Source organism: Larimichthys crocea, chromosome III (assembly GCF_000972845.2).
Source record: "Larimichthys crocea isolate SSNF chromosome III, L_crocea_2.0, whole genome shotgun sequence".
NCBI classification, from domain to species: domain Eukaryota; kingdom Metazoa; phylum Chordata; class Actinopteri; family Sciaenidae; genus Larimichthys; species Larimichthys crocea.
The window spans coordinates 49,859,971-49,883,170 of NC_040013.1; the positions used below are offsets into that span (position 1 = coordinate 49,859,971).

The 23,200-nt window shown below is 39.8% G+C and overlaps 3 protein-coding genes and 1 long non-coding RNA gene across 7 annotated transcripts; 1 reads left to right on the plus strand and 3 right to left on the minus strand.

Annotated features, from left to right (window-relative positions):
- Nucleotides 1-83: 83 nt before the first annotated feature.
- LOC109139776 (uncharacterized) lies at nt 84-2,218 on the minus strand. 2 transcript variants are annotated; one of them, XM_027273578.1, is made up of 3 exons: nt 1,324-2,218; nt 335-683; nt 84-151 (listed from the first exon to the last, which is right to left on the minus strand). In XM_027273578.1, exons 1-2 carry the CDS (start codon nt 2,194-2,196, stop codon nt 348-350), a joined length of 1,209 nt encoding a protein of 402 aa, XP_027129379.1. In that variant the 5' UTR covers nt 2,197-2,218; the 3' UTR covers nt 84-151; nt 335-347. The 2 variants fall into 2 exon arrangements, with proteins under 2 accessions (XP_027129379.1, XP_019119949.1); XM_019264404.2 differs by lacking the exon at nt 84-151 and having other exon boundaries at nt 317-683.
- Nucleotides 2,219-6,782: 4,564 nt separating this feature from the next.
- Nucleotides 6,783-11,375, minus strand: LOC104930860 (SUB1 regulator of transcription). Of its 3 annotated transcripts, none has more exons than XM_027278295.1 (6): nt 11,357-11,375; nt 11,153-11,233; nt 9,501-9,570; nt 7,908-8,027; nt 7,695-7,803; nt 6,783-7,330 (listed from the first exon to the last, which is right to left on the minus strand). In XM_027278295.1, exons 3-6 carry the CDS (start codon nt 9,567-9,569, stop codon nt 7,251-7,253), a joined length of 378 nt encoding a protein of 125 aa, XP_027134096.1. In that variant the 5' UTR covers nt 9,570; nt 11,153-11,233; nt 11,357-11,375; the 3' UTR covers nt 6,783-7,250. The 3 variants fall into 3 exon arrangements, with proteins under 3 accessions (XP_027134096.1, XP_027134097.1, XP_010744049.1); XM_027278296.1 differs by having other exon boundaries at nt 9,501-9,573; nt 11,357-11,371; XM_010745747.3 differs by having other exon boundaries at nt 11,153-11,375.
- A 2,207-nt stretch (nt 11,376-13,582) lies between these two features.
- LOC113744411 (uncharacterized) lies at nt 13,583-15,636 on the minus strand. The gene is made up of 3 exons (XR_003461505.1): nt 15,525-15,636; nt 14,104-14,223; nt 13,583-13,690 (listed from the first exon to the last, which is right to left on the minus strand). It is a non-coding gene; the product is annotated as an uncharacterized LOC113744411 (long non-coding RNA).
- On the plus strand, nt 13,654-18,615 carry LOC113744409 (leukocyte surface antigen CD53-like). The gene is made up of 8 exons (XM_027273853.1): nt 13,654-13,766; nt 14,364-14,453; nt 15,579-15,767; nt 16,090-16,164; nt 16,398-16,508; nt 16,889-16,996; nt 17,100-17,183; nt 17,487-18,615. Exons 2-8 carry the CDS (start codon nt 14,391-14,393, stop codon nt 17,553-17,555), a joined length of 699 nt encoding a protein of 232 aa, XP_027129654.1. The 5' UTR covers nt 13,654-13,766; nt 14,364-14,390; the 3' UTR covers nt 17,556-18,615.
- Nucleotides 18,616-23,200: the final 4,585 nt, after the last annotated feature.

A 23,200-nucleotide genomic window follows, 5' to 3' on the forward strand; every position in this document is an offset into this window, starting at 1 on the left:
CATCTTTAAGAACCTGTATGAGGATATTTGCACATATGCTGCATATGCATCATACAGTATATGCGCATATGGTAATATGCTGCATATATATATATATAGCATATACAGTTATATTACACATCACTTTCTTAATGTGTTGTGATTTGTTATGGAGGACATAATACTTGATCAAACATTGCATTTATTTAATCTCTTCCACTGTGATTAAAACAGACACGCAGGAAACATAAAGAGCATTGATGATGCAACCATCAAAATAAGACTTAAGATAATTGCACAAATATGAAAAGTATGTGCAATATGCCATGTACTAAAGTACTGTACATGTTTTGTATGCTTTTGTCCACTCAAATTGGCCCAAATAACTGTGGACGAACTGTGTCCCTCAGCTGAATATATAAATCAACAGCATCAGACATGGTAGACGGGAACTCCAAGCTTGATTCTTCCATTATTATTGTGCACAAATCAAACAAATCCACATCACATGGGACTGAACTTAAAAATGTGCAGCTGTGTTTACATGCAGTCAGATCTTCAGTTAGTGGAACAAGACAGTTTTCTGCACCCCAAAGGTGAGGGGCCATGTACATGACATCAGGTATCCCACTTGGCACGTTGGGGTTCTTGGAGGGCCTTATACGGTGAGCATTCCAAACACCCTGGATGTCATTTAATAGCTCCTGTTGAAGGAACAAGAATGATTTAGACATAGCCTAACTGAAACACTGCATTTTTAAACAGTGACCTTTGCATATAACAATGCAATAAAAGTTGATTAAATTGCGTTGTGTGTCTTATTTTCACAACAGTTTAAAGAATCAATAGCTACACACTGTATATTACATAGCCTAAGCATAAATATATAAGATAAACTCAGTGACTTAAATATGTATTTGGCCTAACGTTATATAAGATAGTGTACATGTGGCACCCTGATCATTTTAATCAGTTTATTTATTCGGAGTGTCTATTTGCACCCCTGGTACAAATAGCCTTGGCCACAGCCGAGCTATTCACACCCCAACCATAAGTTTACCTGCAAACTCATTCATTGATATAGAAGTAGTTAGTGCAAACTCATTCATTGATATACAAGTAGTTAGTGTAATGGTTAGCGACACGGTCTTAGATGTGGGAGTCCCGGGTTCGCTTCAAGTGGCAAGTCTCCGCTGAGAGGAAGTCCAGCCACAACAGAGTAGTTGCGAGTGTAGGCTATGTGTCTATCTGTTTGTGTTTTCAGACTGCTGTAAACAATAAATAGGCTACAGAGTGTGTAACATACAGTTTCTGTGTTTCTTGGTGTGATCATAATATATTTACCTGAATAATTGACATGAAACAGAACTGTGACAGAGCTTTGTCAACGAAATCCCCGGAGAAGAATCCCTCATCCTTCAGTTCTCCTACAGCCGTGATCCATGGTTCGATTCCTTGTTTTCTCATCACTCCCCACCAGCTCTCAATTCTCTGGTTTGCAGTACTTGCCCCTGTGACATAGCTTCTCTCCGCTGCTCTATCGTCCACGTCATCTCTCCGTAGATACCGTTGAATGTCTCTGACAACCACGTTCTCAGTGCCCATATCAGTCCGTACGAGCCTGGGGCAGCCCCCACAGCGCTCCAGTGTCTCTACGAAGTACCCCCCGATGACTTTCGGGTCACTGTTGGTGCGAGCGGCCCGCAGCCACATGACTTTGCGTGAGAACCCGTCAATGCAGCCATTAAGGCATATCCCGTATGGCTTTAGTTTGTCATATGAGTCTATGTGCCACACAAAGTTAGGTCCCTGAGCAAAATATTGCCTCCTCGAGAGACGTCTGGTCCGTCGAAGTTGTGAAGCAACGGGGTCCAGCAGAGAGAGGAGGATCCTGACGTCTTCTTTTCGGATACGAATTCCGTGTTGTATACACTTTGTATACATCCACCGATAACCGTGATCCTTTCCAGAGCCTTGCAGTTGGTCAACAATGAAATCAATCCCGGCGTCCAAGTCGTACCTACGCCGGTGCAGCGACCTGGCTCTTAATAGTCTGTGGAGATGCCTCTCGCTAATAATAAATCCCTCCAATGCCAGGCTTTTCAAAATGTCTTTGTACTTCATTCCCAGCCTAAAATAAAGCTCTATCATACTATCCCTGTCCATTGTGTGACAGTGACTGTTCCTGTTTGAGGAGTTGCGCTTGATTTTGCTCATCCAGCTGTGCACAGCTAGGCCTACCTATTTCGTGGCCACAAATTACTATTTCGTGGGAACGAATTAATATTTTGTGGCCACAAATTACCTATTTCGTGGGAACGGATTACCTATTTCGTGGGAACGAGTTAATATTTTGTGGCCACAAATTAGTACTTTGTGGGAACGAATTGCTATTTCGTGGCCACAACTTATTATTTTGTGGGAACGAGTTAATATTTCGTGGCCACAACTTATTATTTTGTGGGAACAAATTGCTATTTCGTGGCCACAACTTATTATTTTTTCCCCCCATGACATATCTGGGGCTCCGTACTTTTCGCTGTATCACTGCGCTGCTCTTTTTTTTTTTTACTGACAGGTCAGCTGGTTCTCATTTGATTGGCCCAGGCTGACATTTTACAAATGTTGGAAGAAGAAAGTGAATGTCAAGGAAGTCCCCAAATAAAGGCCGAAGAAACTTCACTCTTTGTTTGCGAGAAAGTGACCAAATAAAGCATGTCCATCATTAAAATGTATTTACATGCAGAGCAACCATTTATTTCGTACCTGGTCAGATATTTGAAGTGCCATAGTAGTAACGTTACTTCCTGTCGAGTCTCTGTTCCACTAGTTTCTTTAACTCAGTCCAGTCTCTTATTGCAGGTATAAGTATCTTATAGTTGGGAATAGAACTTAAACCAGTTCTATGACGTTCATTTGTTATTATTCATCTGTTAGCAGGCAAAAAAACATTTTCAGGCATGTAGATTCCAAGCAATGCAATTTTATAATGTATCACTGTAAATGTTGGTCTCTGCCAATTATTTGTCACATCTACACACACTCTCATCTCATATTGCCCATTTTGAATTTTAACAGTCTCACTTGAGATGTCTAGGCCATTTGGTCCTCCTTGCCCTGCTGTTTATACAGCCATGTCTGAACTGGATGTGGCCTCCTCTGTCAAGTTGGTTTTAATCAGCTTTAATCAGCTTTGAAAACAAATAGTCATTTGATCCATTACCAAGAAAAAAACACCAAGTATATGTGTGCATGTGTAGTGTCATTGAAACAGGGGTGAAACTCTTTAAGTCATAGCTTACACAGACCCTGCCCTCTACTGGACTCTGTGGGTATAGCTGCCTCTGCATTCAGAGGAGTTTGCAAAATGGCCAAAAAGGATGCTTTATGCTTTATCAAATCAAATCAAATTTTATTTGTATAGCCCAAATTCAAAAAACAGTGCACCACTGCCTTACAGAGTGAGACAGGTGCTTTTGACAGTCATCCTGATAGCCCTGGACCACCATTCAGTGTCATAGTATGCAGAAATGAATAATGTTGGCAGCCCAGCTCTGGACCAGTCGGGCCTGTCGCAGGAAGTAGGCAATGTTGCTCACACTGGGCCCACGTCTCAAGGCATGGATCCTAAGAGGGATAGGTTAGTGTCAACTGGACTGCCTGTACAGGTAGTACAGATCACCCAGGCAGCGAGAAAAAAGGTTGGGATTCCAAGAATGGTGAAGGGACCTGCTCCACAGGTTCTCAATAGGTTGAGGTGAGGGGATGATGGTGGCCACATCATGATTTTTATCTCTTTATGCCCAAAGCAGCCAAAGCCTCAGTGGTATTTTTTGCAGCATGGGATGGTGTGTTGTCTTTTATTCCAGAATGGAAAGTTCTTCTTAGTTATAGTTTCTTTGCCTTCTTCATTTCAGTGGTTGTAATAGAACTTTCTGTCCTAATGCCATTTACCCCTAATCTACAAACAGAAGGGAAACAACAGGGAAATGAAGAGATAGTCATTGAGATAGAGAGATAGAGCTCCAAGTCACAAACAGCTCGTTCTGTCTGCCTGCTGCTTTTGACAGAGAAATGTTCTTAAATTCAAATAAATATTTAGAGCTCTGCTACTGCTATTCACTTATGTGAGATTATGAAATGTAGCTCATTCTTTGATTTTGAAATAGTATCCGTATGTTGTTGTTGTTTGCACGGTTATATCATCACATTTGACTATTATTTATCAAGACAGACAGCAGAAGAGTTTCAGAGGTAGAACATTTACCAGAGTTGTCATTTTACTTGGTTTATGTGTTTCTACCCAGTGTGAGCTGGCCTAGTAGTTAATCTGGTTCCCTTTTCACAGGGTGTTTTATTTTGAAAGTTCTCTGGATTCTCTATACCGTTTCTGTGTCCTGGCTTGAACAAAAAATGACATGACCTCAAGTAAATCACTGCAATTTGATATGATATGCGGAAAAATAACATATAAACATTATAAACAAAAATGAATGATGAAGGGCCTCAAATGCCTTTACACAAGTCAGCATTGTGTGGGTTATCTGGTAGTTGAGATTAGAGGGACCTTGAAGATGGGCCCTGCTCTCCATTATATATGTGTGAATAACTGGTTCTGTCCAGTACTTGGAGATACTGAGACCGACCCCATTTGGTATCTCTTCATGTCGCCTGTTTAAGTTGAAGAATATAATCAGAGATAGAGTAAGGTTTCTTCTTCCAAGTTTTTGGTGGGAATGACCCATATGTACACGTTGTACTAAAAGGCTTTCCTGATATCAAATTTGTGTGTAAAAATAAAACCATATACGCATGTAACCTCATCTTGGGCTTATTGTTTTCACTGATGAAAGTGGAGACTGTCCAGAGTATCCGGTTTGAACAAGATAATGAAGAAAACTCTTCATTATCTTGCCACAGCCTTTGAGAGAAATTTGGGATTCAGTATGTTGCCCAAGGACACTTTGACATGCAGACCAGAGGTGCCAGGGATCAAACCACCGTTCATCTTATTAGTGGATGACCCACTCTACCTGTCTATATATTTATTTGTTATGTAAAACTTGCATTTACCTGTTGTGGCTGTTCAGTCCATACTCCTCACAGAAAGTTGGATGATGATTTACCAATATCTGCCCAAAGAGGAAGTAAACTAACTTGTGATACCAATAGGCTTCGTTTTATTTTTTCCATATGATGAATAGATATAATACTATTGTTAGCCCATATTCTTTAGTCTCTCCAGTCATAAAAGTTTGGTTTCCTTACAGAAAAAAGATAGTCTGTTCACTTTTCTGATAACTACATCACTGCAGAACTCATAACTGTTCAGGCAAGTGCAATCTTTAGTTATCTGTGATGTTTATATGCAGTTCAAAGACACTGCTGAACTAATCTGCTCGCGGATATCCGGATGCAGTAGAGTTGTGAGACCCTTGGGGCAGAGCAGAGAGTGTGCGTTCAGTCGCATGCCTCATTAGCCTCAACATCAAGATCGCTCTGGCCCATGCTCTCTCACACAGCGATAAACATTTTGACTGTGGCTGCCAAGGGCCATAAAAAACACGGTGTTTGATCAATTTATTCTGTAAAAATTCTGAATTTATCATTTTGAAAACAGAACAGGGGCAAAAAGAGAGTCTACTTTCATACTGTGCAGAAACCTGGAACAAGATTTACAACACACAATAGCTAGTAGGAAACGTTGTTGGTTTGAGTCTCCACATGGAAAGAGAGTATCCCAAGACCCTTTAAGTCTTGTAATCTAATAACTCTGGACAAATGTAATGCAATTGTAAATTCCAAAGTAATTAACTCCTTTGTTGATTATTAATGTTCTTGTTGTCTAATTAGAGCTTAGAGATTAGTGTTTCATAAAGATGTCAGAAGCAAGACAGAAATCAGCCCAACGTTGAATAATGTAATGGGCTGAATAAGAGTGGTCATGTTGTTTCAGATACCAGTGAGACAATGAAATACCTGCAGCATTCAACTTCTGATCATGACATTGTGGGTTCAAGTCCTGCGTCAGTGATATGAACTTTACACTGAAAATGAACATGTCAATTAAGATAGATAGAAGGGAAATTCTTTCATTGCAGCAGAATTATAAAATATGCATAAGAAAAATATGCATATGGACTCAACTGTTAACAGTCTCATCTCATTTTGTATTTTCTGGATGTTTGTATCTTTAGTTTTACTTACATGACATATAAAGTGAGAACAAATGTTGAGATGTTTCTTACTATGGGGCTACAGACACAACCGAGTTGCGTATTAGCTTTATTCTAATTGCAGTGCATCTGAAAGAACATGTGGACAGTTTAATCTTGCAGTAAGTGCAGCCCACATCTATACATGATGAAATCATGTGAACTGCAAACTGTAAATGTTCACAATGCAGTGAAAAAGAGGAACTTCTGGCTGAGAGTAGCCTGACCAAGACCAAGCTAGTCTTCGAGTGTGTCCTGTTTATCAAACAGAATTATATATATCTATATATATTTTTAAAAGGCTGACTTACTGAAGTAAACCTGGTTTAACTGGCAGTCCTGTTTTGTTAAACACCCCTCTGTTGAACTTATTTGTTGACACATGGTGTCCTCTGTAGATAATTTGAAATATTTGTATCTATCTCTGCCAAGTTTTATGAAAATGAAGTGAAAGGTCAATAAGACATCACAAGCCTCACATTCACAAGTTCATAGCGCACGTTGGCGCTGACAGAAGTAGTTTATAGTAACAGACCTGCTTAGGTAATGGAAATATAATACAATGCTTTCAATAACTGAATATGCCAGTTTGTTTAATAGTATCCTTTATTTTCAAAACCTAACTTATATTTCTAGCCATGATTCTAATCACTTACATAACATAACATAACATAACATAACATAACAGACTGGGCTCTGATATTGGGTGCTGCATATTACAAAGGTCAAAATGAAACAAAGTGATTTATATTTACAAGATAGTCAAACTGGACGTGAACTTACACAGTGACTAAACAACATTAAGCTAGTGCCTTATTATATGACTCAATAAAAACAACATTGTATTGATGCATCCTACCCATCAAGTGTAATCATCGACCACCCAAACCTTCACTACAACAGCTCAAAAACAAGTTTCACACAGAAAGAACAGAGTGTGCGGACAACACTGGATACAACTACAAATTAAAGTCCATTAGAAAACATCCCAGGCTTTTTACAAAACTGATTAGCCGTCACGTTTGTTTAGTTCCGCAGACAACGTTAAAGGAATGTTTATATTCTCTTTATGGCATCGTCAATTTCTGAGATCTGGTCCTTCAGTTGGTTCCACTGCTCAGGATTCAGGGAGATGCCTACGAGTTTAAACAGAGCATCAAACTGTGTCTTGTTCTGGAGTACATCATACTGAGAGGGCTTTCTATTTGTAGGGCAGCAGCATTAGAAACCACTTCAAATATATGGCAGTCCAGAACATCATCACTGACTATGCTAAAATGCTAAAACATCTGTGATAGCGTCAACATATGAACTATTACAGTAACAAAATATGATTTTGGTAATTACCGATGCTGTTAAATTAAGGCAGCTGTGGCAGAAACTTTACATTGGGTGGTGGTCTAATACATTTGTTAAACACTGCATGTATATAGATTTCTATGCTCATTGTATTAATATTAACATGAAAGTCATATATCTATAGCACACTGGTGTGATTACCTTTTTTCCCTGGCTTCATCTCACCATCTTGGTTCATCCAGTACTCTCTGATGTCGATCAGGACTTTACCTTTGAAGTCCCTGACGCTCACATATCTCATCTTTCCGATCTGTAATGAGCAAACTAAATGTCAACCGGACCTCACGTTTCTCCACACAACATTTTGGGGATAAATACACTTCATGGTGACATGGTGGTAATTGTGATACTCACCTGGAACATGTTGTCGTCACCATTACCACTGCCCTTGGAGGAGCCGCCCGGCTTTGAACTCTCTCCACTCTTTGGTTTCTTGGCTGGTTTCTCTGGTGCACTTGGCTTCTTTCTTTTTGCCTGAAAGAAAAAGACAAAGATTTCAAACGTTTGCCCCTTATCATGTCCGTAAATATATGATTTATGGTTCAGGATTAACTGGTGGAACAGATCTTAGTATGAACTGGGCTTTAATCCCTTTCATCAACATCAACAGTTGTACAGCAAAGAAAATTAAACAGCAGCAACTCCCTTCATCTGTGTTTAAGGAGGGCCTTAGGTCCTGTGTATGAGAGCATTATGCCTATACAAAGATTGACTGGGGAGCTGTTTAAGATTGAAATAATTGAATGGGAAGTCACAGAATGAAAAACTGAGATGTTTGGGAATTAAACAAACATGTCACTTACAATCAGTGAAGTAAGTAAGTTAACAGTCAGCCTTTCAGAGCAACACACGAATGTTTAGAAATGATTGCTCAACAAGATGGCGTGTAATCCCTGCAAGCACTGTAAAAAATGTGCCAGCCACATGTAAACTTTGATTCTTTTCAAAGGTCTAGTGTGTCAGATTTGGACGGTTTGCACAATCCAGCAGACTTTTTGTTTTCATCAGTGTATCGTCACCTGTTTGTGTTAGAATGAGCCTTTCATATCTACCTCTTCAACAGACTGACATAGGGCCTTACATCTTTAGTGCCTACCACAGCCACTGTAGTTTCTCCTTCACACTTGGAACAGGTCATATTTTATAGTCTTTTAAGTGTATTGTCGTGAAGCACATAATTTAAAAGTTTAAAGTCTTATCGATTTTATTGACATTTAGCTGGTCTTATCTATCTTTTTCAAACTATTTTTTATTACGTTCTTTTGTAGTTTATCACTCTTCCTCATTTAGCTTCCTTGTATCATTTATCTGTATGTTTGTATGTTTCCTCTGTTTCTACTTGTTTAAAGCTGCTCCAAATGAATTACCCCAAAGTTGTTTTGAGTTTGAGAGTTGCACCCCATTCCGCCGCCGGATAATTTCATACATCTGCTATTAATGGCCCGCCGGTAAATCACACTCCCACCACTCATACTAACAACAACAGCGGACACACAGGTCAAGACCTGTGCCCCACCAGTAACCCTGCTGCTTCGGTTGTATATTGACACACTAATCAGTGGTCCAGTGTTGACAACTTTGCTGCTATATTTAGTGACTTTTCAGACCCTCTAGCAATTAGTTTTTTCCCAAAAAGCGACTAGCTTGTCACTAGTGACTTTTTAGTTAAAGGAATTACTGGAGACTCTGACATGACGACGTCAACGAGCAGAGGAGAAATAAAAGCCAACTGGCGGCTCAAGGGAAAAAACTATATTAATATAAACAATATGGTCTCGTGCTATATCGCCTTTGAAAATATATCGATATAGATTAAAATACTGATATATCGCCCAGCCCTACCGTCAGTCGCCTAATTTTATTTGTCTGTCAGTCAACCTGCTGTCAGACACATTCAAAGTACATGGATGAAGTCAACTCATCAGAAGTTAGTGTTAAGGCACAAACCTTGGTCTCTACTTCACTGTCGGAGTCACTTCCAGAGGTGGAAGACAGAACTTCCTTTGATTTTGGCATTCTGCTGAGACAGGGATCAAATATCAGGCCTCAAGAGTTCATCAAGACAACTTCCAAACAAATACACATGGACAGCTTTATTCCACACTCTGGAGAGACTGATCTCCTTACAGTGATCAATAACAAAATACATATAGACATGTGAGTATTGTATTAACCTGCCCTTGAAAATATCTAATCTGGACACACCGGCAGGTTGGTCATATAAAAATGCTTTTTTAGCACAAAAGAATGTGTCACTGTGCACAGATTTGGTTACTGGGGTTGGTTCTGTAAGAGACAACAAACATCAACTGGCCTGAATTATTATTATTATTATTATTATTATTATCTATTATCTTTAATTATTATATCTCTAAAACATTTACTGATTCACAAACCATTTCTGCATTATGGAGTTACAATAAGGGACTGGTGTATGCAATGTGGTGAATAAATGGGTCGCTGTGCTTAAAGAAAAGTCTCTTCAATCAGCTGTTAGATGATATTTTAAGTACCCGTTTAATGAACTTACAGGTCTTGCTTCAGGGATTTATTTTATTTCATTTCATGACAGAAGTTCCCAAATGTTACAGAATGTTGGCATCTATTTGTAGAATAGTAGAAAAATATGCGTCTCCAGATGGAGCTAAAATCAGTGGTTGTGTGTTTGGGGAGGAGGGGGCGCACATCAGGTTACCTGGGCTGGAATTATGACCTCCACCAAGGAGCAGGATTACAGAGGGACTACCAACCCAGTTCTCATAAAACATAGCGGAAGGAAGAAAGCATTCTAGTTCAATGTGGACACATTATTACTTCCAATAACACTGTGAAGTCGGCCACTTGTAACACCGGTGTTAGCTTTAATAACTAGGATGCCCTTCTAGTTCATACTGAAAGAATTCAAACTGGTTTCGGACTGTTCAGACGTGATTCACACTGTAATAACAGAGCTCACAGAGGCCATTTACTGTTCTGAAGGTTTAGTCCAAACCGAAAGCGGGAACTGAAAACACCGTGACTCCATTGTTGTGGTTGGCTTTCTGCATGACAGCAGTGCCGCTATGTCTGCAAACACTCTGCGTAACTTATCCGTGTTGAAGTGTGAGGTGAGAGGTGAAGACAAATTTGGTTCCATCTGTCCGTCGTTTGTTTCATCAACGTTTTTTTTTGGCGCCGTGTCCATGCGTGTTAGCGCTCCGCACTGCACGTCGCGATTCAACTTGAAAATACACCGCACCCGACTTAGTTATCCAACAGTTCCCCTGTCAGACAAGCTGGTGCACCGCAGTGAGTCGTGCTTCATCGATGGACTGTGATGCACTGACCACAATGTGCGTGTGTACGAGCGTGGACGTTAGCTAGCTAGCTCGTTGAAAGCTATCAGGGTGGGTTAGCTGCGGTGGCTAACGCTAGCGGAGCTAAAGCTAAAGCTAAAGCCCGCCACATGTACGCTGGCTGTCTCTGACGTCACGTTCACGCTCGGTCAGTGCGGTGTAATACAGCATCTGTGCGGTACACCGACGACACGCTCGTCCATTACCCCATAAAAGCTGCACACAGACGGTTTGTCAAGTTCTTTACAAACTGTTCATGCTTACATGATGCGATGGAGTACAGCGGGTGTCTTCACAGGAAGCGGGAAACCGGCGTAGGTTCCGGTACGAGTTATGCCTGCCCGACTATGAAATACACACACACAGCCAAACTATCACACACCTGAGTGACTGACTGCTAATGTGAGTTACTGCTTGACTAATATTTAATAAACATTAGGCCAAAGACAAAGAACTAACTGCATGTACCTGCAATAATGCAAGTTGCATATTCCGGACGGTATTTGTAGTTTTTTCGTGACAGCGCCACCTACAGAGGTGGATGACCAGTGACAGCTGTTCTAGTAAGGAGTGCGAGTAAAGTCAATGACTGCAAGTTTAAATCGTTCAGCATTAAAAATGGGTCTTAAGAAGGGTGTGTAGCAACCGATAATGTAATACCTGCCAATAACGTAATAATTTGGGCAATTTTAAATGATATACAGCCAAAAATGTAATAATATACCAATAATGTAATTATTACATTATTATCTGATTATTGCATTATTGGCCTATAATATGATAATGTTACATAATTCCATACCGTCTTATCAACAATGAGACATTCAAGTCTCTTATCCTGCACTGTGGCACAAGCAACCAGTCACTACAGGGAGATGAATAAAAATAATTTACAAATTCAATACAATGCATGCACCTTTTCACAATATCTATAGGACTCTATAATGACAATATTTACACAGTTATACCAAAAGTAGGATGAATTCATTACAATAGAAAAGATGTGTCATTATATCCCAGGCTGTAAATATGTAAACAAGTTTATCTCTCATTTCAAGATTCAAGATTCAAGTTTTTATTTGTCACATGCCTAAAAGTACAGGTACAGTGGCAGTGAAATGAAGGTGACTGTCGCGACTGTGCAAAAAAACACTCAAAAGGATAAAAAGAAAATAAGATAGAAAAGAAGAATAAATAAAATGTAAGATAGAAATAGCAAAACTAGAAAAATAAATAAACTAGAAAAAAGATATACACCACTATGTTACTATATTTACAACTATGTACATGACCCGTATAATACAAATTAGCATTATATATATATAAATATTATAAACAGTCCTGCTGCCACCCACAGGAATGTTACAGTAACAGCAGACACACTAGTTTTTCCAGTCAACCAGGGCAAGTGATATACATATATGAGCATACAGTTATATGTATACAGTGGTCCCTCGTTTATCGCGGGGGATACGTTATAAAAATAACCCGAAATAGACGAAATCCGCGAAGTAATCAGCTTCATTTTTTACAATTATTCTACATGTTTTAAGACCGTAAAACCCTAAACCACACACTTTTATACACTTTTCTCAGACAGGCATTAACATTTTCTCAAATTTCTCTCTTATTTAAACACTAATCCCTTAGCTAATCAGGACGCCGAACACAATGCGCGTTCATACTGTACAGTACGCTGTAAAAAAAAAAAAAAGCATGCAAAATTACACTAGAAAAATCTGCGAAACAGCGAGGCCGCGAAAGGTGAACCACGTTATAGTGAGGGACAACTGTAAATCATAATAATAAGGATAAATAATAAAATAACAGCCAGCATACTACCCAAACAAACAGCAAAGATTGTTGATGATGATGTGTGTGTTCTTTCCTTCTTCTTTATTGATTGGGTGATTTCAGTTCACCTGAAACTCAAAAACCACAGGATGGAGATCAGGATGAACTGTTTTAAATCTGATGTGCCAGAAGCAAGGATATCACTTCAGCTTCAGCTGTTGTTGTACATTGATTCACATTTGTGCTCTATCACTTTGTCTCTATAGGCAGTGTGGACTGAATGAATGAATGGATGGACTGTACTTAAAGGCGCTATGTCTTTCTAGTCTTGCAACCACTCAAAGCGCTTTCACACTACATTCACACACATTCATACACATTCATATCGGCTGCCATGCAAGGTGCCAACTGTTCATCAGTTTTAGGAGCTTCAGGGTTCAGTATCTTGCTCAAGGACAAAGACTGCAGGAGCCGGAGATCGAACCTCCTCATCTGATTGGTGGACGACCTGCGCCACAGCCTGTCTCTGTACCAGCTTCTTTACAAATTTGTGGCATCATGGAGCCAAGGCGGTTCATCCCCATAGCTCTCCAGAACACCAATACAGTTTGTTTTCCCCAATAATACTGATGTAACGTGTTCACAGGTGTTTATAGAGTTCATTTACAATGACGTCAAACTCGGCTCAGCCAATCAAGTACCAAAACAATATATTTTTTATAAAAGTCAGTTTGGCACATACACAGCAGTTCATCATTCAGTGTAATCCCCAAAAATGGCTGCGTTGTGTTGTGCATCAACAATACAGTAAGTCAGGAATGCAGACACACTGGTGACAAATCAGCTAATTTGTTTGCTGAAATTTTCTATTGAAGCTCTTCTTTACTGTAAGCGTTCAGTGTGGACGCCCCTCCTCTTTAGTGTTGCTCATGTAGGTTCTTCCTGCCAGTTGGCAGAAAGAGTCCTCAGTTCTCTTTCCTCCTCCTCCCAGTCTATCATCAGTTAACACTGGGAATGTTGGGAACAACACCAAAATACAGTTCACCACATCTGTCATTGGAATATCAGATACAGTGTTGTTAAGGTAAGCTGGATTTACTTAATCACATTTATTACGATTGATGAGTCAATCTTGTTAATTAGACGATGACTTTATAAATGTTTGTGTCTTTATTTGTGAAGGACAATCGAGAAAACAAAGTTAAGTGATAAAATAAGTTAAAAGTGACATATCATGTGTGATTCTGCTGTTGTTATAAAAGGCATTAACCAGCATTTATTTAAAATAATAATAATTACATGTCATGTAAAGAAATATTCAAGAATACATGAATAATGTGCAGGTTGACAGTGAGGTCATTCAGTTTGTTTTGAGTAAAAGCCACTTTAACATAATACATTCTAAAACATAAGGTACCAACTTGCAACAAATGGTTGATCTGTAGATAAGAGCAGGTAATAATGATTAACTGGATCCTGAATAGGTTACTGGTGTCCATTGTGCCTCATGGCTCAGTGTTGTCATATCAAACAGTGGTGTCCTGTAAACACAGAAAAGCAGCAGCAGGTTCACTTGTTTTGTTCCACGTGTGTTAAAGGAAAACTTTCAGATCTTCACTTGATGAATTCTAAATGTGCCTGTAAGCAGTGTTTTAGTGAAGGAACTTGTCTTCTCCTGCAGATCTAAAGAGGAAAACAGTCAGGAAGGATGAATCGCTCCTGTGTAAACTGCTTGAAGACTGTGGTGACAAATCTCAACTTTCTGTGTTGGGTAGGTTATTAAAGACATGATACACTGCAGCCTCCACACACTGCCAAGGCAAATATTAGGTGAATGAGAAAAACACCCAAGCCTCCAGGAAGTGTGCCATGCTTTGTAACTGTGTAATTACCTCTGAGTCCATCATGTGATGCACCCTGGTTCACACCCAATCACGGGAAGAGCATCACAACCTACATTAGAGATGCCTAGAAGAGCTGTACGATTGATCTATCATCATTCATCAACCATTCAAGTTAGTGGAGGGCTTAACCAAAAGGTAGCTTAGCCAAAAGTTAAAAGTTAGTTAAGTCTCTGGTGCCTTGCGCAGTATATATTCAACTGGGTTTCTTTACAGAATTTATTTACCATTTACCATTCATCTAATAAACACACTAAAAATCACTAGATCAAAGCTGACTAAATTAATATAGCAGCAACCCAAAACTTTGTGATCTTTACCTAGTACCCATGGGTAACAGACAAGACAATGGGTTGGTCTGGACCAGTCTTAGTGTTATTTATGATATTAATGTTGGTTTGTTTATCCATCATATGACTGGCAGCAGAGGTCTTCAAACAGGGATCCACAACCCCCTAGGTGGTCCGCATAGGTAGATGACTGAGAAACTACAAAGAGCGGAGGCATTTGCACTCGAATCAGTGGACATTAATAACCAACACTAATTATACATGAACTTTTTATCAATCAAAAACACATATAGGCTAACAACCCAGTATATAAATAGGTTAATAAGGTGAAATAAAAGTTGAATAAAGTAAATATAAAAGTTATTAGAATTAATGACATGTGGGGGTCCCTGTTTCTGTTCTGTGTGTCTCTCGTCCAAGGGGTCCTTGGGCTGAAAAAGGTTGAAGACCCCTGGACTGTAGTGATTATATTATGTTACAGATTACTGCAGCGATTTTGTATGTCGCTTCTATAAAGTTGAATGACTTGCTACAGAAGAGTTTTCCTGCTCCTAACTTAAAAGAATCCCTGCTCTCAGTGTAAAGTGTCTTACAGCCTTTAAAAATTCTAATTCATACCATACATGTACAATCAAACTTAAACTCACATACCTACATAATACCACATATTATGAGGTGTCTTTGTCTCTCCTCTGTGTGTTGGAGCTATGCGGTGCGTTTGTTGTGGCGTTCGGGGAGTTCCAGATGATCCACTCTAAGTTCACCTCCCTCATCACCACCTTCTGGCCCATCTACCCTGCCAACACTCTGGTGGTCACAGGTACGATTGTTACCTGTGTGTGTTACTTGGGAGTGTTGGGCGGCATGAGGGAGAACCGCTGCATGCTCATCACTGTGAGTATAAAACATGATATTAAATATGGCATAATTTACACATTAGTCTGTGTAGCTCACTGCATTTGAATGTTATTTTGTTTTTAACTATGCTTTTATTGAGCTTCCAGATTATTTTTAAGAAATCAAAATTCATGTTTAGTGGAAATAAAATTGAAACACTATATCCCTATTTCTACTGCATGGTATGGCTTAACTGACTTGACTCGCTTGGTTTTGTTTTCCAATGGCAAAAGTTGTGGGTATGTATTTTTTTAGCATCACCTCAGTCAAGTATGAACAGGAAACTAAATTATATAAATCCAATTTTCCTGATTTCCAGTTTTTCATTCTGTTATTCATCCTGATGCTGGTGGAGCTGGCCATGGCCTGTGTGTTCCTGGTCTACAGCAGAGAGGTGGGAGAGTTTATATGTGTCCTATGCAACCATTTTAGAAGGTTATTATAGAAGGTTATTTGTGTTGATTTGATTTAATTGATATGGCACCTACCTTTTTTATGTCAAACTGTAATGAGGTTCATGATATCAGCAGCTGATGTAGTGCTTACTGTCGACTGAGGTCAATGTCTTACATGTTCAGTAGGAAGCAGTGAATTGCAGATGATGTACCTCACATGTCTCTTATGCAGATTGACTCATACTTTGAGAAAGACCTGATGCGGAGCTTGGAGATCTACAGACACTCCAGTCTAGAAGGCAACAAGACCATTAGAGATGACTTTGATGCTGTCCAGCATCTGGTAAATGATCCACTACTCTACATTATATACTACTCTACAACAGTTTTTTTGTATTTAGCGCCCCCAGCCTCAGAGTGCAATACTACTCAACTTAGCCAAACATCCATTCCTCCATCATTCTCATTGATCTCTTTCCTTATGCCGTTACGTCCATTAAAGCTTTTGATCCCGGTTACATTGCCTGCACCTCTGGCTTGCAGTTGTGGCATGACAAAGGCACAGCTTACTGTGTTCTTTAGATTCATATTCTTCTTGAATATGTTTAACAGCTGATATTTTACATGCACTCATGTAGATTAAAGTAGTATTCATTAATTTCCTACTGCTCAGATAAAATGGATGTTCATGCCATTGATGTAGATTTTTTTCTTTTTATATAGTTCAAGTGCTGTGGAGTTCATGGTGTGGAAGACTGGAAGGGCACTGTTCCAATCTCTTGTTGTACCAAGGACCCCTGTAACACTGTCCCCTTCACCAGCTGGCAAGAGGTTACTCATGTTATCACTGTATAAACATGTGGTCCTTAAAAGATACACAATACTCTGTGGTATCTGTCTCTATTCTAGTAAATTAACATATTTTGCCTTTCAGGGTTGTCTCCACAAACTGAGGGACTGGTTTGCCAGGAATTATCTTAGCACAGGTGCAGGTGTTGTCACAATGTTTATCATACAGGTACAGTACATTCAGGGTGCAAACACCAAACATACTTCAACCATGTTCACATTAACTTTAACTGTCTGCTGTTTTGTGCCAGGCAGGAAATCCTTTTTTGGTGAAATGATGTTCAGAGCTGTGAGAGTCACTAAGCTAAATAATAAGCTAAAAAAGGTTAAAATGCTCAGTCGCCCTTTAAAAATTGCAGTTATCATTTTTATTTTGCTGTAGTTTAAAGCCAGGACAATGTAAAGTATACTATTTATCACTTATATCTTATGTTTGTTTGACGTGACTTTTTCTTGTCTTCTTTGTTTACAGTTTATTTGTCTGTCTATCAGCATCCCTCTCTTTTGCCACTTCAGTCGACATGGTCTTGGTTACCAATGAAAAAGGGACACTGGCAACAAGTTGCTTTTCTCTGTATCAACCTTTTATTAATCTGCTCTCTTTTATCAATCTGAATGCCAATGATGATTATGTCATATCAGGTGCCATTGAATGTGACATGGAAAAGATATAGGAGACATTTAATTAGTAGACAAATGAGGAGATAGAAAATCTTTCCTGGAACATTTCTCTTAAAGAACTTAGACAAGAACAAGAACAGGCAAAATGGAATTAGACAAATCTTACTTATAAATAAATCATAGGATTATTTCATAGGATTATTTTGTTATTAAAACCCTTTATTCATTTTTGAGTTTTTAATCAATGTCTTTCTTTGTTACAATCTTTATTATTTAGAATTTCTAGTTTTGAGCAACTGGACTGTAAATTATATTATTAAGTCTGTTAATAAACCAGCATTAAATCCACATGTTGCATTTGTGTGATGTTTTTTTCTGTGTATTCAGCCTATGGTCTCTCTGAGACAGATTCAAGTCTAAGCTTGAACCACAAGTCACTGTAATGTCTGCTGATATTGTCAGTGTGCTGAACATTTGGTTTAAGTTCAAGTTTAAAAATAGTTCAATTTTTTTATTATTACATGTTTTTCATGTATAGATCAGTTTACAATTTGTGGTAGAGGATTGGACAGGAAAGGAAGATCATTGTACCAATGCCATGTCAGTATTTTTTACTGGAGATAATGGCAATGCCATATTGATGGAATGTCAGAATGTGATAATGTCATAGTTATGAAAATAGTCTTGAGCATCTACAGTGATCTTTCACTACGGCCTCTTTTCTTTTTCTTTTTTTTCCGCATTTACTGGACGTTTGAATCCAGTCTCGGGTAAGGGGTGTGTGCACTAGGCAACTCTTTAAAAAGTTTATAATTTTGATTTTACTATTACATATTTTGGTGCATAAAAAGACAGCATAGTCAGCATTACACATAATTAATGAACAGATAGACAGTATACTCAACAGTACACATGTGTACTACACAGACAGTATACTCAGCAACACACATGGTTAGTACACACACAAAGAGTATACTCAGCACTATACATAATTAATGCACACAGTATACTCAGCAGTACACATATGTACCACACAGAGACAGTATACTCAACAGTAGACATATAGCATACACAGACAGTATACTCAGCAGTACGCATGATTGGAAACACACACAGACAGTATACTCAGCAGTACACATATGTACTATACAGAAACAGTATACTCAGTAGTAAAATTAAATCAAATCAAATTTTATTTGTATAGCCCAAAGTCACAAAGTACATTTGCCTCAGAGGGCTTTACAATCTGTACAGGGAGTGACACCCTCTGTCCTTAGACCCTCGGTTCGAGTGAGGAAAAACTTGCCCACAAAAAACCTTTAACAGGGAAAAAAGGTGGAAGAAACCTCAGGAAGAGCCACAGAGGAGGGATCCCTCTCCCAGGATGGACAGACGTGCAATGGATGTCACATGTACAGGACAAATCAACACAGACATATTGTACAATTACAATAAATGATAATGAAACAGAATGAAAAAATAATTTCCCGTTGAGGGATTAAGTTAAGTATCTCTTCTTCATAACTGAGACTGCATGTAAGATGTAAATTAGAGCAGAATATTTATGCCACCACCAATTAACTGAACGACTGGATAGTCAAACAGTTTTTGCATTAACTTAACCAAACCCTGACTTAGTAAATACAAGGCTAACCTAACCTTTGCCAACCTCGTGTAAAATGACCGAACTGATGAAAAACAAAAAAGAGTGATATGCCTCATCAGAAAAGGGTCAAGTAAGGCTGCTTCACCAATGACAGGTAAGATCCCCCTGAAAACTTTGGGACAACCTAAGACAGGGACAGCCACGATTACCTGACCCTGTTGCACACTCTGAGCAGGCACAGTGTGCAACAAGCCTTCAGCCTTAATCTAGATGTTGAATGAATATATTATAAGCAATGTAAGTCAACCTTTGTAGCACTATCCCACTACTCCTGTGAGTAAACATGATGTAAACTGACTTAAATCATGTAAAAGAAAACAGAGAACTCCGTTACCGTGCAGTAACACAGCACATGATGTGACGGGAGATACAAAGACAGAGAAACAAATAGATGTTAACTGAAAAAAACAAAACAAAACAGTGATATGACTCTAAAATTAAAAGGTCAAGTACGGAAGGCTGATTCACCAATGACGGGTAAGATCCCCCTGAAAACTTTGGGACAACCTAAGGCAGGGACAGTCACGATTACTTGACCTTTTCGACACTGTGAGCAGGCACAGTGTGCGACAACTCCGTCACTGTATAGTAACACAGCAGAATGTGCAACAACTCCATCACCGTGCAGTAACACAGCACAGGAGACATGAGAACATACTCGATGCTCAATAGATAGAAGTTAGTTGGGTTGGTTGAAAATCACTTGTGATGTAACCTAACCTAACTGAAGCAAAACAAGACAGACAATGCTGTAACAGTGCAATAACAGGACACGACATAGGAGGACTAAACAAGAAATCCTGGTCCTACAGTTACAGATCAGTTAACTCAGTTTAACTGAGGCAAAATAGAGTCATATCACTCATTAGAAAAGGGTCAAGTATGGAAGGCTGATTCACCAGTGACGGGTAAGATCCCCCTGAAAACTTTGGGACAACCTAAGGCAGGGACAGTCACGATTACTTGACCCTGTTGCACACTCTGAGCAGGCACAGTGTGCGACAGGCCTTCAGCCTTAATCTAGATGTTGAATGAATATATTATAAGCAATGTAAGTCAACCTTTGTAGCACTATCTCACTACTCCTCAGAGTAAACATGATTTAAACTGACTTAAATCATGTAAAAGAAAACAGAGAACGTCACCGTGCAGTAACACAGCACATGATGTGACGGGAGATACAAAGACAGAGAAACAAATAGATGTTAACTGAAAAAAACAAAACAAAACAGTGATATGACTCTAAAATTAAAAGGTCAAGTATGGAAGGCTGATTCACCAATGACGGGTAAGATCCCCCTGAAAACTTTGGGACAACCTAAGGCAGGGACAGTCACGATTACTTGACCTTGTCGACACTGTGAGCAGGCACAGTGTGCGACAACTCCGTCACTGTACAGTAACACGAGGCATATCAGTCAATTTTGTTTTTCATCAGTTCGGTCATTTTACACGAGGACATTAGATAAGTTGCAGCCTACCTCTGTACCTCTGACCTCGTCCTCGCTGAATGGCTTCACTTACAGAAACTCCTGCTCCACCATGTGTTGAGCTTTGAAAGCCAGCGAACATTTGGAGCTTCTTTTTCCTGGTTTGCTCTGTCCTTCCTCTCCCCATTCCCCTCTTTCTTTCAAGTCTTCTGTTTCTCTCGTTCATTCTTCTCCTCCCTCTGCTAGCTTTCTGACTCGTTTGCCCCTTGCATCTCTCTTCTGCCTTTTTCCTCTCTCCACTTAACTCTTGTTTTACGCCTGGACAGCAGACTGTTTCTCCTCCTGATCATCCACCTTCCCTTACCAGTCTATCGTACAGGGGTGGACCAGCAGATAGTAGCAGGAAGAATTGTTACTTTCTGCTGGTCCACTCCTGTACATCAGACCGGTAATTCTTCATCTTCATCATGTTCTCTTCATTCCTCATTCTTTGCTGTTCTTCCTTCATCCTAGCCCACTCCTGCCTTCTCTTTGTAGTTCTGGACAATGGACACGACCATCTTCATTGTCTCTTCCAGGTCATTTTCTTTCTCCTCATTACCTGGGTTGTGCACCGTGCAGGTGTGTCAGTCCTTGGTTTGGGTATCATTGTTACATCCACGTCTGTGCTGCCCTGTTGTCTCTTCCCCTCCTTGTGTTTCTCCCTCCCTCCTAGAGGCGGGTCCCTGACACAGGCAGCTGCTGCAGCACACACCTGAGGCTCATCTTCAATTATCTCCTGCTGAAATACAGTGGTTCTCCATTCACTCTTCGCCAGATCTTTACAGTTTCCCCCGTGGTAACTTATCAGGCTCCCCTTCGATTTGACTTGTACTTCCAGTGTTTTTGATACTCCTTGTGCTTTCCTGGTCTTCTTGTGTTTTTTCCCTCCCTGTGTTCCTGGCTTGTTTTTTGACCCTGAGCTCCCTGTGCTACAGATCACCTAACCCTGCTCAGCAGCTGCCAACCCGGACCCGCTCCTCTCCCGCACCCGCTCCTTTCCAGGACCCGCTCCTCTCCCGGACCCTTACCCCACCGTCGTCCTCTCCCCCCTTTTTGTGTGTCACTGAATAAACACGTCACCACCTGTGAACTCAGCATCCGCCGCTTTAGTCCAATTTACCACCTGTCGTCACAGAAAGATCTAGCCACAATGGACCACGCGGACTCTGATGCTCTTCAGCACACCGTTACCAGCCAAGATTATACACGTGGACAAAATTGTTGGTACCCTTCGTTCAATGAAAGAAAAACTCACAATGATCACAGAAATAACTTCAATCTGTAAAAAGTAATAATAAATAAAAATTCTATGAAATTTAACCAATGAAAGTCAGACATTGCTTTTTAACCATGCTTCAACAGACTTATTTAAAAAAAATAAACTCATGAAACAGGCCTGGACAAAAATGAAAAGACTGAAAATAATGTGACCAAAGGGACATGTTAATTCAAGGTGTGTCCACTAATTAGCATCACAGGTCTCTACAAGCAGTAATCAGTCAGTGGTCCTATATATGTCACTTTGCTGTCTGGTGACATGGTATGTACCACACTCAACATGGACCAGAGGAAGCAAAGGAAAGAGTTGTCTCGGGACATTAGAAAGAAAAGTATCGACAAGCATCTTAAAGGTAAAGGCTATAAGACCATCTCCAAGCAGCTTGACTTTCCTGTGACAACAGTTGCACATATTATTCAGAAATTTAAGATCCATGGGACTGTAGCCAACCTCCCTGGACATGGCCGCAGGAGGAAAATTAATGACAAATCAAGGAGACGGATAATACGAATGGTAACAAAAGAGCCCAGAAAAACTTCTAAAGAGATTAAAGGTGAACTTCAAGCTCAAGGAACATCAGTGTCAGATTGCACCATCCGTCGTTGTTTGAGCCAAAGTGGACTTTATGGGAGACGACCAAGGAGGACACCATTGTTGAAAACAAGTCATAAAAAAGCCAGACTGGAATTTGCCAAACTACATGTTGACAAGCCACACAGCTTCTGGGAGAATGTCTTATGGACAGATGAGACAAAAATTGAACTTTTTGGCAAGGCACATCAACTCTAAGTTCACAGATGAAACAATGAAGCATATAAAGAAAAGAACACTGTCCTTACTATGAACATAGAGGAGGCTCTGTTATGTTCTGGGGCTGCTTTGCTGCATCTGGCACAGGGTGTCTTGAATCTGTGCAGGGTACAATTCATTCTCAAGATTATCAAGGGATTCTAGAGAGAAACGTGCTGGCCAGTGTCAGAAAGCTTGGTCTCAGTCGCAGGTCATGGGTCTTGCAACAGGACAATGACCCAAAACACAACTGGAACAGTTTGCGCAGGAGGAGTGGGCCAAAATATCTACTGAGAGGTGCAAAAGTCTCATTGACAGTTACAGGAATCGTTTGATTGCAGTGATTGCCTCAAAAGGTC